Source organism: Lissotriton helveticus, chromosome 9 (assembly GCF_964261635.1).
Source record: "Lissotriton helveticus chromosome 9, aLisHel1.1, whole genome shotgun sequence".
Lineage (NCBI taxonomy): Eukaryota > Metazoa > Chordata > Amphibia > Caudata > Salamandridae > Lissotriton > Lissotriton helveticus.
Genome location: NC_136070.1, coordinates 616,475,707 through 616,490,590, shown reverse-complemented (window position 1 = coordinate 616,490,590; position 14,884 = coordinate 616,475,707). Strand labels below are relative to the sequence as shown.

At 47.8% G+C, this 14,884-nt stretch overlaps 1 protein-coding gene across 3 annotated transcripts in view; it reads left to right on the top strand.

Annotated features, from left to right (window-relative positions):
* Positions 1-14,884, top strand: part of CCNP (cyclin P) — a 224,473-nt gene that overhangs the window by 131,576 nt on the left and 78,013 nt on the right. For all 3 annotated transcript variants that reach the window (XM_078662132.1, XM_078662133.1, XM_078662131.1), the window contains exon 5: positions 5,071-5,169. In XM_078662132.1, coding sequence (XP_078518258.1) covers positions 5,071-5,169 — 99 coding nt within the window. The remainder of the gene's footprint in view (positions 1-5,070; positions 5,170-14,884) is intronic.

The window sequence follows — 14,884 nt, the reverse complement described above, 5'->3', positions numbered from 1 at the left end:
TTTTTGGCAGAATTATTTAACTTTTTTTTTATACATACATCAATACTATTTGCTCAAATTTTTTACACCAGTAGTACCAGCTTAACACCTGAATGAAGCAGGTGGCAACTGAAAGGTCACCAGTTAATCTTTGTAAAGGGTCTACCAATGTGCAGCATCACAAGTCTTTAGTGACATACGATACCTAGTTACTGGTTGTATTAATGTGCCCTGTTGCCTAATCATATGCGGAAAACCTATTATCTGCCATTGGCTACGACTTGCAAGTATCCTACACTTTGCTTGCTAGAAGAACTGTGCCATTTGTTAGACGATCCTGTGAGATGCCGTGCTCATTTGTTTTTTTCTGGAGGGCATGTGGTTCAATAAGCATCACAAGATTTATTTTCATTCAACAAATCAAATTTGGAATCATTTACATCATTACTATCTTTGGAACCTGACATGACCCTTGCCCTTACCAACCAACAGTGGACACCCATGGTCCAGCATTCTTTTCCGCCATCAGCATTTCTGGACATGGGTCTGCCATTCAAAGATTAAATTTATTGATGGTTTCCGATGCTACTGCTAGAAGGGCCTTAAACAAATCACCTATTTTTTTTCTAAGAAATCCTGTTAATGTTGCTCCTAAACTTCCCTGATAACTTCTCTCCTAGCATTCTGGTCTCATATCCTGACCCGTTTAATTATATTAATGCTGCAAGACAATATCATTTCGATCATGTATTCTTTTGATGGGTAAACAAGATAGCCCTTGTGCTTCCTGAACTGTCTGCATCGTAGAGCACTGTCAACCACACAATACTGTGTGAAATGCCTGGTACACTTGGAAGGAATACCTCGTGCTACTCTATCTTGGATTACATTCTTCTTTTTCCAAAAGAAGCTAAAAAGTAAAAAACTCTCATATGAATCTTATACGTGTTGAGTGCCTGGAGCGACCTCCAAGGATCTACCTTATTTTGTTTCTGTTCAGCATCTGCCATCATCCCTTGGCCCAGTCACCAGATCAGCTTCCAGTGATAGTTGGATGATATTCAAGTGCACTTCTAGCTAGGCAGCTATCCAGACAGTCCTTCCAACATTATGTCATACTGAAACCCCTGGTGCAAGCGGAGAATACTCTTCATGAACAGAGGCAAAACTGAGGATGCTCTTAGCAGAACAACTGAACCTGCCTCGGTAACATTCCACAGGCCTCTTTGTCTCCCCTCTGCCAAAATCAGTTCCCACAGGAACTAGAGGATAATTTGGCTATGATTTCTTGGTCACTTCAAGCCAACTCAGTAGTCAAGACATCAACCGCCAGCTCTCCATTCTCTGTAAAATCCTCCCGCTACACCAAATTGAGTGGGTGGAGCGGACAGGAGCCCTTTTCTTGGCCTGTTTGAACTACTGCAACCTCAACTTCATGGGTCTACCCAATAAATGTACTGTTGGGTTACATAGTCTGCTAGCTAGATTGTGCCCACGTCTATACATGCTGGTTGACCACCATGAAGGCCCTTCACTGTCTTTTGGTAACATTCGGGCTTAAATTTACGGTCCTATGCACCATCAATGAGGCATCCTGAGGGAAAGGCCCAGACTATTTGCAGAAAGTGAACCCTTCACTATTCCCCCAGCTTTAAACCTCAGACGAACATCAGCCCACATAATCCATCAATGTTCATGCAAAAGATCGACACACAGCGGCAAATGCTTGGGAGTGGAGAGTCTTAAACTGTTGAATACCCTGAACCAGCACCTGAGATCTGAACTTAAATGCTTACAATTCAAGTTATTCTTGAAGTCTGAATTAATCAGACTAGTTTCCTAATCAATTGCCTCACAGATCTGTGCTTTACCTTGTAGCACCACTTTACTAACTACAGAAACAGCAGAAAATTCAGAATGCGCTGCCAGACAACTACTTAATCTTCATTTTTTTGATCACATTACCGTAACCTTATTAGCACTCCCTCTGGGAGAGGGGAGGCCACTTTCTCTGTACAGACTGCTGACCTCGAAAACCCACTGTCATCGAATATAAGGAACATCTGGAATTTAGGAAGGCAGTAAAAACCTATCGACCGATATCTTGTTTACCTTTTCCTGCAAAAGTCCTTGAGAAACATCTCAATAGAATTTTGGCTGAATAATTGATGAGTAACAATGTCCGAAGTGAATCATAATATGGCTTTAGATCCGACCATAGTACTGAGACTGCCTTGGTAGCGGTCTCAGAAGAGGTTAGACTCGCCATGGATAATGGCTGGAGGGCTGCGTGCTCCTTTTGGACCTTTCTGCAGCCTTCGACATGGTGAGCCATTCAGTTCTCTAGGAACGGTTAGCTTTAATGGGATCTCAAGAACTGCTTACAATCTTCTAAGAATTACGCCAAGAGATCTGAGCATAGGGTGACCCTTGGGGAATTTAAGTCCGAACCCTTTACACTGCCTTGCGGAGTTCCCCAGGGGTCGTCCCTCAGTCCTATGCTGTTAAAGATGTATCTTGCCCCTCTAGCCAAACATATTAATTATTTCGACTTTGCCACACTTGCTTATGCTGATGACACCCAGATAGTGGTGTCAATCCCAAGTAATGTTGAAATTGAACATTGATTCAATACTGGATGAGGAGTAACTGTTTAAAACTAAATACCCAAAAAACAGAGGTTCTCCTTTTTGGGAAAGATGTCAACTTTTGGAACAACTCTGGGTGGCCTCGACCTCTCGATTCTGTCCCCCTGCCCCCTCTTACAGTCTCAAAAGTAGAAAAATCTAGGGATCATATTTGACGCAGAGTTATCATTTGTGGAACAAGTCAACAAACTAACATCTTGAACCTTTCATTATAAGGAAGGTGTTACCCTTCATTCCACATGATCTTCAAAAATCAGTGATTGTTTCCCTGGTTCTATCCTGGATTGACTATTGCAATGCCTTGTACTTGGGTATCGGAGACCTCTTAACAAGCTTCAGATGCTGCGGAATTCTGCTTGACGTCTACTCTAAAAGAGCCCCAAATTCAAGTCTGTGTCTGCTGCACTGCTGGAGCACCACAGGCTCCCTGTCAGAAAAAGGATCGTCTTCAAGGCATTATGCCTGGCACATAAAGCTTTCCCTGGAATCGGACCTCAATTTTTGCGAAATAAATTCCGATGGTACTCCCAAAAAGAACACGGAGATGAGCTACTGCTATATCAGTCCTTATCTCAAGAATTAAGAAAGTGACATGGGGTGGTCGCAGTTTTGTACACTCCACGTGCAAATTGTGGAATGCCCTGCCCTCTTCTCTTAAAAGCCAAGACCATTATCTTTGCGTTCGAAAGCAATTAAAAACGTGTTTGTTCTCATTGCCCATACAGTTATTCCCTCTTCATGAATTCAACTAATCTGGTTTGAGATGAAGGGACGTGGAACCTTGTTTGCGCCAAGATGCCTGCGGGCAATTGCGGTCTTTAAGAAATGTAAATCAATCCAAATCAAAATCTGACTGTTTCAAATGACTCTCTCATGCCCACGTCTCCTTAGAGGAGGATCATCTTTTCAGCTCTGCCCTCTGAGGCTTTGTGTTTTTCCAACGCCCACAAGATGTAGATGTTGGTACCAGATTTATTGGGTCAAGTTGGGCAACCCAGTCCTCATGCAAGTCATTCATTCAACACTGCACCAACCAAAGACCAACAGGTGCTGGATATTTATCCATCTGTTGGTAGTGGTGAGGATTCTCAAAGGGGGACAGAATCTTTTGTAAACCTTTCCTCCTCATCCCTCATACAATAACACGGTTGCATTGACAGTTTGGCGCACTCCTCTAGACGTGCAAGAGACCTGAATTCTTACCATACCGACCACTCAATACACATGCATGGTGGCAACTGTCCAGAATATACAGTAGTACTCTATAATAAATATTACAAGCAGCAGCAGTGGGGCAGTACAACCAGCACTACCACTACCCCCCTCCCCCCCACAGACTGTGGTCAGTTAGTGAGATTCTTGCATGAGCCATGTAATATGGAAATTGTATTCTATGATCAGGCAAGGTATTGTATCAGAAGCAATAATTTATTTAACATATACATGTTTGCCCAACTCATACAAATCATTTTCAGTGAGTATATTCGTAAACAAAAATCACATTTGAGAATGCAAATACGATCATGGTCTGTCCAATACACTTTACATAGGAAAAAACAGATGTCAAGAATATGTTTTTCAGGCCCAGAATGTAGTGTGCCCAAAGGTAATTATTTATTTTGCTTCACTTCATATATTTTACAAGTATACCACAAAATCTTGGGGATCCACTGGCAACCCTCACCGGTGATACTAAAACACTCCCACATACCCAACACTAAAAAATGCACTCTTCCAACCAAGGACAATGAACATAGTAGTGGCCTCATACTGGACCCACCAGAAGCACTTCAGGGCCTAGTTGAGGCAAGAAACACTACAGAAATTCTACACTACAAGAAAATGTGGCTCAATGGACTCATGTTTACCAGGAGGGATGCAATTTAGTAATTGCATGCATAGACTAAAATAATAAGTGTAAGGCATGCAAAATTGATAGACAGTGGAGTAGTTTGTGATTTTTTTTATTTTAACAGTGTGATTGTGAAAAAATTTGAATGCCGTAGATAGATGTTTTGGGTGACCGCTTGACAATCCATTTGCATTGGTGTGTAGTAGTGACTGTGTTTAGCAGCCGTAGTAACAGGAGTGAGAAGATCTGCTAGGCGCTGGACTGTGCAAAATACTGAGTTTTGCTGCTGGTGTTTTTCAGTTACCATTCAGTGGGAAGGAGTGTTTTTGCTGTACATTTTTATTATGTACTTTTAACATTTTTATCTTAACTATTACATGTTATTTCTTTCGCATGGTATGGAGATGTCTCCAACTCTAGTCTTGAATGACATAATCACTGTTTAGTTGTCCCTGGATACCTGTTGTTTGCCACCTCTTTTTGGGACTAGTAACATCTGATCTGCCTTGTGTGCTTTTTTTTCTGATAAATGCACTTTTATGTGTTTTTACATCTCTCACCTTACAAATATTTGTGTTCTCTCTGTTCCAGAAGGAACAAGCCGCTTGCTGCTTCAAGACCTATGACGTTCCCAGAAGAGTTACAGCTCCCATGAGGGCCATCTTGGTCGACTGGCTGGTTCAGGTCCACGTAGGTTTTCTAGTCTCATGGCGGTGCTCTGCTGGTTACTGTACTTGGAATTAAGACCATGCTCTTGCACGGACTAGGTCCGGACAAACATTTTTAATTACATGAGTGAAATGTATGAAATTCGTTGATTATTTGGTTTGTGAAATTTCTCAAAAATTTGCCAAGGCGATTCTGCATAGTTTTCGCCCATGGAAAACTGGGTTACGCAGAAAATGTCTCGCTAATGGGCACTGCTTGAATCCACCTCCATCTGTTATCTTGTGTTTTTTTTTAAATATTTTTTTTAATTTAAATAAAAGGCAATACATAGTGTAAGAGACAAAAGTCTAGGATACAAACTAACATGCAACAGTCTAACAAAAATTGGGCAATTCATGCAATATATATTAATATAGGTAATCTATTCAGATTCTGCACACCCTATAGAAATAATATGCTTTTGCTGAAACTTGGATAGATGGAACAATCGGCTAAAACGTAGAAGCATAGACGCTCTATAAGTGACGAAAATGAGTCCCCAGGCCTGTAATCTGAAAATGCATAGTTTCTGAATTTGCACACCGGGGGATCCATAATGCTGCATCAAAATGTCGCTCGCTTAGATGCCGGACCAGAAGGGGGTCTCTAAAAAGGGCCATTGACTGTAGTCGGATCAGGAGAGTGGTCAATAAGGAATAATTCAGAGAAAAGGAGCTAATAAGGACTCAAACCCCCATTGCTGAATCATTCGCTTGTATGAGGGAAAGTGGGGCCCCTGTGGTGTAATTGAACCACCTCTGTCACTCAAGCGAAGCAGCTGACAAAAAAACCAGAACACTTTACATATTTATATTTAATATTGGCTTCTACAAGGATCCTAAAGACGTCAATGCCCTAATAGGGGTGACAAACCCAACTCTGTCTTCCAGTCCCAAAAACAAAATAAGGGCGAGTGCATTAACCATCTGTGGAACAGAACAAAAAATCAAACTCCGATCAAATGGATTTTACATTATTATGCCGCCTCATCATACCGGATACTGCCAGAAGGTTGTAGTTTGGAACACAAGTGAATCAGTTTATTGATCTTTGAATGATGACAAGCGAAGTATGTTAGTACCTGAAAAAGGGGCACTAGATTGTAGTGATGCTGTCTAGTTGATGCACGTCACGTAATGACGTGACGTGCGGCGGCCATGTTTAGGGCTGCGCGCGCAGCGCGAGTCAGTGGCGCGAACAGCCGAGAGAGAGGCAGCAGCGGCTCGGCGCTCCTTAGGCACTTATATAGTAATAAACACCTGTTCAACCATAACTGTAGCAGCGTCCTCATGGGGGGAAGGACTAACATTACAATGGCGATGAGGGTGGGATTCTAGACCCCCCTACCCCCCACAGAGAACAAGATCACCAAGGAACACACCAGCTACAGGTGGCCAAGGGACAAGCAGTGAGGAACAGAACCACGGGAACCTGTAACCAGGAGGCACAGACGGTCAAGAAGAGACCAGCAGTCTCCACGCAGGTACCCCACCCTAAGGAGCGTGGCAGAGCCCGGCATCCCCCAGGAGGGGTGATTATCAGCCCAAGGAGGCTACCCAAGCACCAGAGACATCAAGCAACGCACGCTTGAACACGCGACAGGGAAGACCGCGCTGGATCCCCCACACAAGATCGAGGGGGCTGACGAAAGTGGTCCCCAGGGTCGCACAGGCAAAGGAGAGCAGGACAACACGCCGGGAAGTCCCAGAGGCCAAGGGGGCACGCATCCCACGATCAAGAGTGAGAAGATGAGCGCGCAGGCAGGGTACGCAATGGCGCCAGTGCAGTTCCTGCCCAGACCAGGAGAACCGCTAATGAAGTGGGAAGACTGGAGGGAGTACATCGACAATTTCATAGGAGTCTTGGAGGATGAGAATGAAGAACAATTCAACCCCAAGAGGAAGAAACGCATCCTACTCCTCAACCTGGGCCCGGTAGGCCTGAGAATTTACAAGAGCCTGGTACCAAAAGAAAGAGGAAGCACCGACGGGGACGTATATGCCCACGCCATTGAAGACCTGAACGAGCACTACAGGCCGGCGGTGTGTGTCTCAGTGGACCGTTCAATTTCCAGCAAAGGAAACAACGCCAGGGAGAGACGGTGGAGGAGTACGTATCGGCGCTGAAAAGACTGGCATCCATGTGCAAGTATGACAATTGGGAAGAGGAGTTCATCAAGGATCAGGTGGTGATGCACACCACGAGCACATCTGTGCAGGAAAAACTGTGGGCCAGTGGGGACACCACTCTAAAGGAGGTAATGGTAATCGTCAAAAGGGCAGAACTGGCGCGCAGGTGTGCGGAAGCAACGAGGAAAGAGACTACCCCCAATACCATGGTGAACAGAATAGATGAGGAGGAGCCCCGCAGGGACTATAAGAACAAGGGATCATCGGTGAAGGGGTCCAATAAATGGCAAGGTAACCCAGGCCCTCCAGGGAAACAAGCGGAAAGCAGCAAGAAATCATGCTATCGGTGCGGAGGCTGGTCCCACGAGGCACACGACAGGAAGTGCCCAGCATTTCGCGCCAAATGTCTGTACTGTGGGATAGTAGGCCACTATGAGAAGGTGTGTCGGAGAAAGGCCTCGAAGAGCATGGTAAAATATGTCGGTCAGGACAGTGAAGAACAAGAAGAGGGCGCAGAGGAAGAAGTCGTCACAGTCATCTACATAGAAGATCAAGTACTAGGCGTGGACGGTCAAGTGCTGAGCGTCGACGGCAAAAGGACGATGAAACCGGTCCTGGAGATGCTGATAGGCGGTATACCAATAAAGATGGTGGCTGACACGGGCTCACCCTACACTATCATCCAGAGAGCGGTATGGGAGGAGAGTTTTGCACCACACCTATGCCCAGACCTGGAGAAGTTGGGCATCCGCCCAGTGACGTACAACGGGGACCGCATTCCCATGGCGGGATTCAGACCGCTGAATTTTGAGTTCCGAGGCCGGTCCGCGTTCTGCAAACTGTACATATCCGAGAAAGGACCATCGGTCCTAGGATGGCTTGACCAAGGCGACCTGGGCATCAAGCTGGACCCAGGGGGCAAAGAACAGATACAGGGGGCAAAGAACAGATACCCCAGGTCTTTGGAGGCACAGTCGGGAGGATGGAGAAATTCGCGCACAAGATAGTCCTAAAGGAAGATGCCACGCCAGTCGCCCACAAAGTGAGGAATGTTCCTATGGTGGTGAGGGACGCAGTGCAAGAAGAACTACAGGATCTGGAAAGGAAAGGGATCATCGAACCCATCACGTGTGCGGAATGGCTCGCGCCCTTGGTGGTAGTGAAGAAGCCAAGTGGGAAGGTCAGGCTGTGCGTCGACCTGCGCGAACTGAACAAGAGCATCGTGGTGGAGAGATTCCCTTTGCCCCGGATTGAGGAGATGCTGGCTAGAACCAGGGGGGTCAAATGGTATTCGACCATAGATCTGACCTCCGCATACCACCAGATTGCCCTGCACCCGGAAAGCCGAAAGCTCACGTCCTTCATCACTCCATTTGGGTGCTATCAATTCTGCCGCATGCCGTTCGGGCTAGCCTCGGCGGCTGCAGTGTTCCAAAAGTTAATGCACCAACTGTTTAAGGACACAGACGGAGTCCAATATTTCCAGGACGACATCCTGGTAATGGGACGGGACAGACTGGATCACGACAGCAAACTCGGAAAGGTACTGAAGATCCTCGAGGGTAAGGGCCTCACAGCCGAATGGACCAAGTGCCGGATAGGAATGGAGTCCGATACTTACCTGGGACACGAGATAGGGGTGCGAGGGATTACCCCGAAAGCTGACAACGTGAGGGCCATCTGTGAGGCGCCACCGCCCTCCAACAAAGAAGAAGTCCAATCGTTCCTCGGAATGGCGGAGTATTATAGTAAGTTTGTGCAGCACTTCGCCTCCAAAACACACCACATGAGGCAGATGACCGGAGACAACATAGAATTCTGCTGGTCGGAGGAAGCGCAAGGAGAATTTGATGTCATCAAGAGAGAGGTGGCCGGAGCAGTACCACTCCAAGGATATGACCCCCAGGGAACCACAGTGCTCACCACGGATGCCAGCGACAAAGGGCTGGGTGCCGTCCTTATGCAAGATCGAGGTCAAGGTAGAATGGAAACGATCAGTTTCGCATCCCGCACGCTGAGTGAAACCGAAAAGAAGTACAGCGTAATCGAGAAGGAGATGCTGGCGGTCGTGTGGGCCATGACCAGGTTCAGGCAGTTCTTGTGGGGCACGCGGTTCTTATTGAGGACAGATCACAAGCTGTGAGAAGTTGGCCTGATGTGCAGTGCTCACTATTCTAGTGATCACTATTTATCAGTCCAAACAACCCTTATTGATGATTGGTTGTAAGTCAACCTTATAGACCAGCTATCCTAGTAGCATGGATACGAGCAGTCTAAGGCTAAGACTCTAGAGGGCGTGTTAAGCCAGCTGTTTTACCATCACATTACCCCTTGAACACCCAGTGAAAGGACACCACACAAGTGTTATGAAAATAAACAGTGTATTTATTAGAATCACAACAACCCTGTACTCTTTATGAGGACAGGGTGCTAGGCACACAACAAAACTCTTACGAAAATACTTAAGTTAGCACGTTATACACAAATGCCCGAGGGGCACGAAAAACCATATACTTTAAAAGTGGAATGCGAATTACTAGCAGGTAAGTAACAGTTCTAATAGGCTTTGGAATCGCTAGGACTTGACTAGGGAATCGTTAGATTACTACTAGGAGGCCCAGGGGACTCGGGTGCAGAGTGTGCACTCTCACGCGGGATGCGGGACAAAGTCTATGGAAGCTAGAATTCACAAAGTTAGTGTTCACGGGCGAACCCGACCTGGTAGTGAGAAAACGACAGTGGATCCTGACCCTAGGATAGTGAGGCTATGCTGGGACACCGAAGTGCCGAAGTTACCTAGCCCAGGGGCTGCAGCTGCATAGGTCTGAAAAGACGTCGGGGATCTCGTTGCCGGACCAGGAGCCTGGAAGGAAGAAGTTGCTGGCAGGCGACCAGTGAAGAAAAGTTCGATGGATCCAAGCCTGGATCAAGGAAGAAGAAAACCTAAAAGCAGAGGGGACCAAGTTCTTGAATCACTAGCCAGTGATTAAGTGGGCACCAGGATGGCACCGGGCGAAGTCACCGCAGTCAGGTGAGTGGGCGCTGCTGGGCTCTGCAGTCTCTCGGACCAGGAGGCGTTGTCGGCGACCAGGATGGAGGTGCGAGCTGTCCCACGAAGGTTCTTGCTGTCGACGTCGCTGGACCCAGGATTGGGCAACAAGTCTTGGCAAATGCAAGGCCCACGCGGTGGACCTAAAATGGCGTCTTGGGTGGACCAGGAGGGTCCAGGGTACTTCTCCGATGGAGGGAAGCAAGGGCCAGTCTGGAGCAACCAGACCAGCAGCAGAAATGTCGTCGGGCGTCGTCGGGAAGGCCACAAGCCAGCGGGCTAGTAGCCAAACAACGCGGTGAGCAGCCAAAAGCAGAAGGGCCCCACGCAGATCGTGGAGATGCTGGGGGGCTGCACTTCGGTGCTGGAGCTGCTCAGGGTCGGGGCTTCTCGGACCCCAAAGCACTCACCAGGAATTCACTTGGCGGGCTTGCTGGAAAGAAGTCGTGCAGTCTTGAAGATGGCCGGTCCCTCGAGGTCTCGTCACACCCACGAATCTCAGCGTGACTGATGATGCAGGTAGAGGTCAGAGGTGCCAGGGAAGCCGGTTCTCGTCGAGCTGGGCAGTCTTGATCCGGAGGAGAGACTTGCAGCAGACCGCAGTGTTCTTAAGATGGTGCCTGCGAATGCAGGGTGAATACTCCTTAGTCACAAGGGAGAAATCTTAGGAAGAAGTCTTGAGTTCCTTTCGTGGAAAGTAGTTTCAGGATTCAAAGATGATCTGATTTGGAAGGGGGCCAGTTCCTACCTTTATCCTGTAAAAGGGGGCTGGCACGCGACTAAGTCCTGCCCTATGGGTGGGACTAGGAGGGGGGTGGTTACACCCACTTCCTTGGCGGGCTTTTCCCCAGCACAGGGTCTGGAGTGACCCTGGAACTGGTTCCAGCCAGCCTATGCACAGTGAGCACCGGGGTGCCACGTGCAGTCACCTTCCTCTAAAGCCCTGCCTACCTACAATACACAAAACCCTGTCTGGGACGGTGCTGGCACCGCCCCTGGCAGGAAACCCTTTGTCCTTATCTCCTGCTCTGGGAGGACTCCCAGCAGCAGGAGGGCAGACTTGTGTCTCGGTGGCAGCATCCATTTTGTGGAGCTGAGGCTCTGTTTGACTTTAACCGGGTTATAGGTTACATGCATGTCGTGTCCCTCTAGAAGGGTGGAATGCTAACCCCGTCGCCAGAATTGGCGAGGGGTTAGTATTCCAATTCGTATGACACCTTACTCGACATGTTTTGATAAAGCGATACCAGAGTTGGCATTTAACCGCGAGGATTATAATGCACTTAAGAGTATATGGTATGCGATATCATGGAAACGGCTAAGGGATGGGTCCCGAAAGCCGCAGACAGGCTCAGCTCATGCCAGAGCACCATCTCACACGATTCCAAGCACTCTGCCTTCAGGATTGTTAAGGCCTGCCATAGGAGTGACTGATAGGAGATCTGTGTGTCCATTTTAGGGTTAGATATAGGTATACTATATCTAAAGCAAAGGGTGAGTACACCACCTTGCCCCAGCTGTCGTGCAGCCAGTTGTGTCAGTTTAGTTAGTCAGCCCAGGGGTGGCATAATACATGCTTCAGCCCCTGGGAGACTTCTGGGTACACCTCAGCCCTGGGTACAGGGACTTGGAGAGGGCCCAGTGCCAATTCAGTACCTGAGTACAATTTGGATAGAGAGAACAGCTAGGCTGTGGGTCTGATTAGCAGGCCCACAGCCAGGGAAAGTCGTAAACCAGTGCAGCAAAAAGCAAAAATCTGGGTGATCATAGGATTGCAGACCCTACTCTCCTACATGACCCCCCCCCCAAACTTTGGGACAATAAACTAACCTTGACCAGGTGAGTCTTCTTGTTCTAAGTGGAAATACCTGGAGAGCCCATCAGCATTGCTGTGATCAGTACCAGGTCTATGCTCCACTGTAAAATCCATCCCCTGTAGGGAAATGGACCACCTAAGCAGTTTGGGGTTTTCACCCTTCATCTGATTTAGCCACAAGAGGGGCTTATGGTCTGTCTGAATGGTGAAGTGAGTGCCAAACAAGTAGGCCCTCAGCTTCTTCAGGGCCCAGACCACAGCAAAGGCCTCCCTCTCAATAGCTGACCAATTTTTCTCTCTGGGTGTCAACCTTCTACTAATGAAAGCAATAGGCTGATCATTACCATCAAAATTCAGTTGAGACAGAACAGCTCCCACACCCAACTCAGAAGCATCTGTTTGGACAATGAATGGCTTGGAGTAATCTGGACTCTTGAGGATAGGTGCTGTGCACATGGCCTGCTTTAGGTCATTGAATGCTTTCTGACAGCTTGCTGTCCACTGAACTTTCTTTGGCATCTTCTTGCTTGTCAGGTCATTAAGGGGGGTCACTATGGACCCATAATTTCTGACAAACTTCCTATAGTACCCAGTCAGGCCCAAGAAAGCTCGAACCTGAGTCTGGGTGATTGGAGGAGTCCAGTCCTTGATGGCCTGTATCTTACTCTCCAGTGGCTGAACCTGGCCTCCACCTACAAGGTGGCCCAGGTATACAACCTGTGTCTGCCCTATCTGGCACTTTGTGGCCTTGATAGTGAGGCCTGCCTTTTGCAGAGCCTCTAACACTTTCCTCAGGTGGACCAGGTGATCCTCCCAGGTGGAGCTAAAGACAGCAATATCGTCCAGATATGCTGCACAGAAGTCATCCAGCCCAGTGAGGACTTGATTCACCAACCTTTGGAAGGTGGCAGGTGCATTTTTCAGTCCAAAGGGCATTACCACAAATTGATAATGCCCTCCAGGGGTAGAAAATGCTGTCTTGGGTTTGGCTTCCTCAGCTAACCTGATTTGCCAATACCCAGCTGTCAAATCAAATGTGCTTAAGAAGTTGGCAGAAGCCAATCTATCTATAAGCTCATCTGCTCTTGGTATTGGGTGGGCATCAGTCTTAGTGACTGCATTGAGGCCTCTGTAGTCTACGCAAAACCTCATCTCTCTCTTACCACCCTGGGTGTGAGGCTTTGGCACTAGAACTACTGGGCTAGCCCAAGGGCTATCTGAGGGCTCAATGACTCCCAGTTCCAACATTTTCTGCACTTCAGTTTTGATGCAGTCTCTAACATGATCAGGCTGTCTGTAGATTTTACTCTTGACAGGTAGACTGTCTCCAGTGTCAACATCATGGGTACACCAATCAGTTTGGCTGGGTGTCAGAGAGAACATATGTCTGAAGGATTGCAGAACTTGCCTGCAATCCTGTTGCTGATGTTCAGTGAGGCTGCCACAAAAGACAACACCATCAACTGACCCATCATCAGGATTCTGAGTGAGCAGGTCTGGGAGAGGGTCACTCTCTTCCTCCTGTCCCTCATCTGTGGCCATGAGCAAGCTCATGTCCTTCCTGTCAACATATGCCTTGAGCATGTTAACATGGAGCACTCTGAGAGGGCTCCTGGGAGTTCCAAGGTCCACCAAGTAGGTAACCTCTCCCTTTTGCTCAATGATGGTGTGGGGCCCAGACCATTTGTCGTTCAGAGCTGCTGGGGCCACTGGCTCCAGCACCCACACCTTCTGTCCTGGCTGGTATACAGTCAGTACAGCCTTTTGGTCATGCCAAGCTTTTTGAAGTTCTTGGCTGGCCTCCAGGTTTTTAGATGCCTTCTCCATATACTCAGCCATCCTGGAGCGGAGACCAAGTACATAGTCCACTATGTTGGTTGCAGGCTTTTTGAGAGGTCTCTCCCATCCTTCCTTCACCAAACACAGGGGTCCTCTTACAGGATGCCCATACAGAAGCTCAAAAGGGCTGTAGCCAACCCCCTTCTGTGGGACCTCTCTGTAAGCAAACAAGAGGCAGGGGATCAGGACATCCCATCTTCTCCTAAGAGTTTCAGGTAGTCCATGAATCATCCCTTTCAGGGTCCTGTTGAATCTCTCAACAAGCCCATTGCATTGTGGGTGGTAGGGTGTGGTGAACTTGTAGTTCACACCACACTCCTTCCACATTGCAGTCAGATATCCTGACATGAAGTTTGTACCTCTGTCAGAAACGACCTCCTTAGGGAAACCCACTCTGGAGAACACTCCAACCAGGGCTCTTGCCACTACAGGGGCTGTAGTGGTCCTAAGGGGAATAGCTTCAGGATACCTGGTGGCATGATCCACTACCACCAGTATAAACTTGTGCCCTGATGCTGTCTGGGGTTCCATTGGACCAACAATGTCAATCCCCACTCTTTCAAAGGGAACCCCCACCACAGGTAGTGGTATGAGGGGGGCCTTTGTTGTGCCACCTGACTTACCACTGGCTTGGCAAGTGACACAGGAGCGACAAAACTCCTTGGTATTCTCATTCATATGGGGCCAGTGAAAGTGTGAGACAAGCCTGTCCCAAGTCTTTGTCTGACCTAAGTGACCTGCAAGGGGAATCTCATGGGCCAAGGTGAGAAGGAAACCTCTCAGAGACAAGGGGATGACCAGCCTCCTGGTTGCACCAGGCTTGGGGTCTCTTGACTCAGAGTACAGGAGTCCATCTTCCCAGTA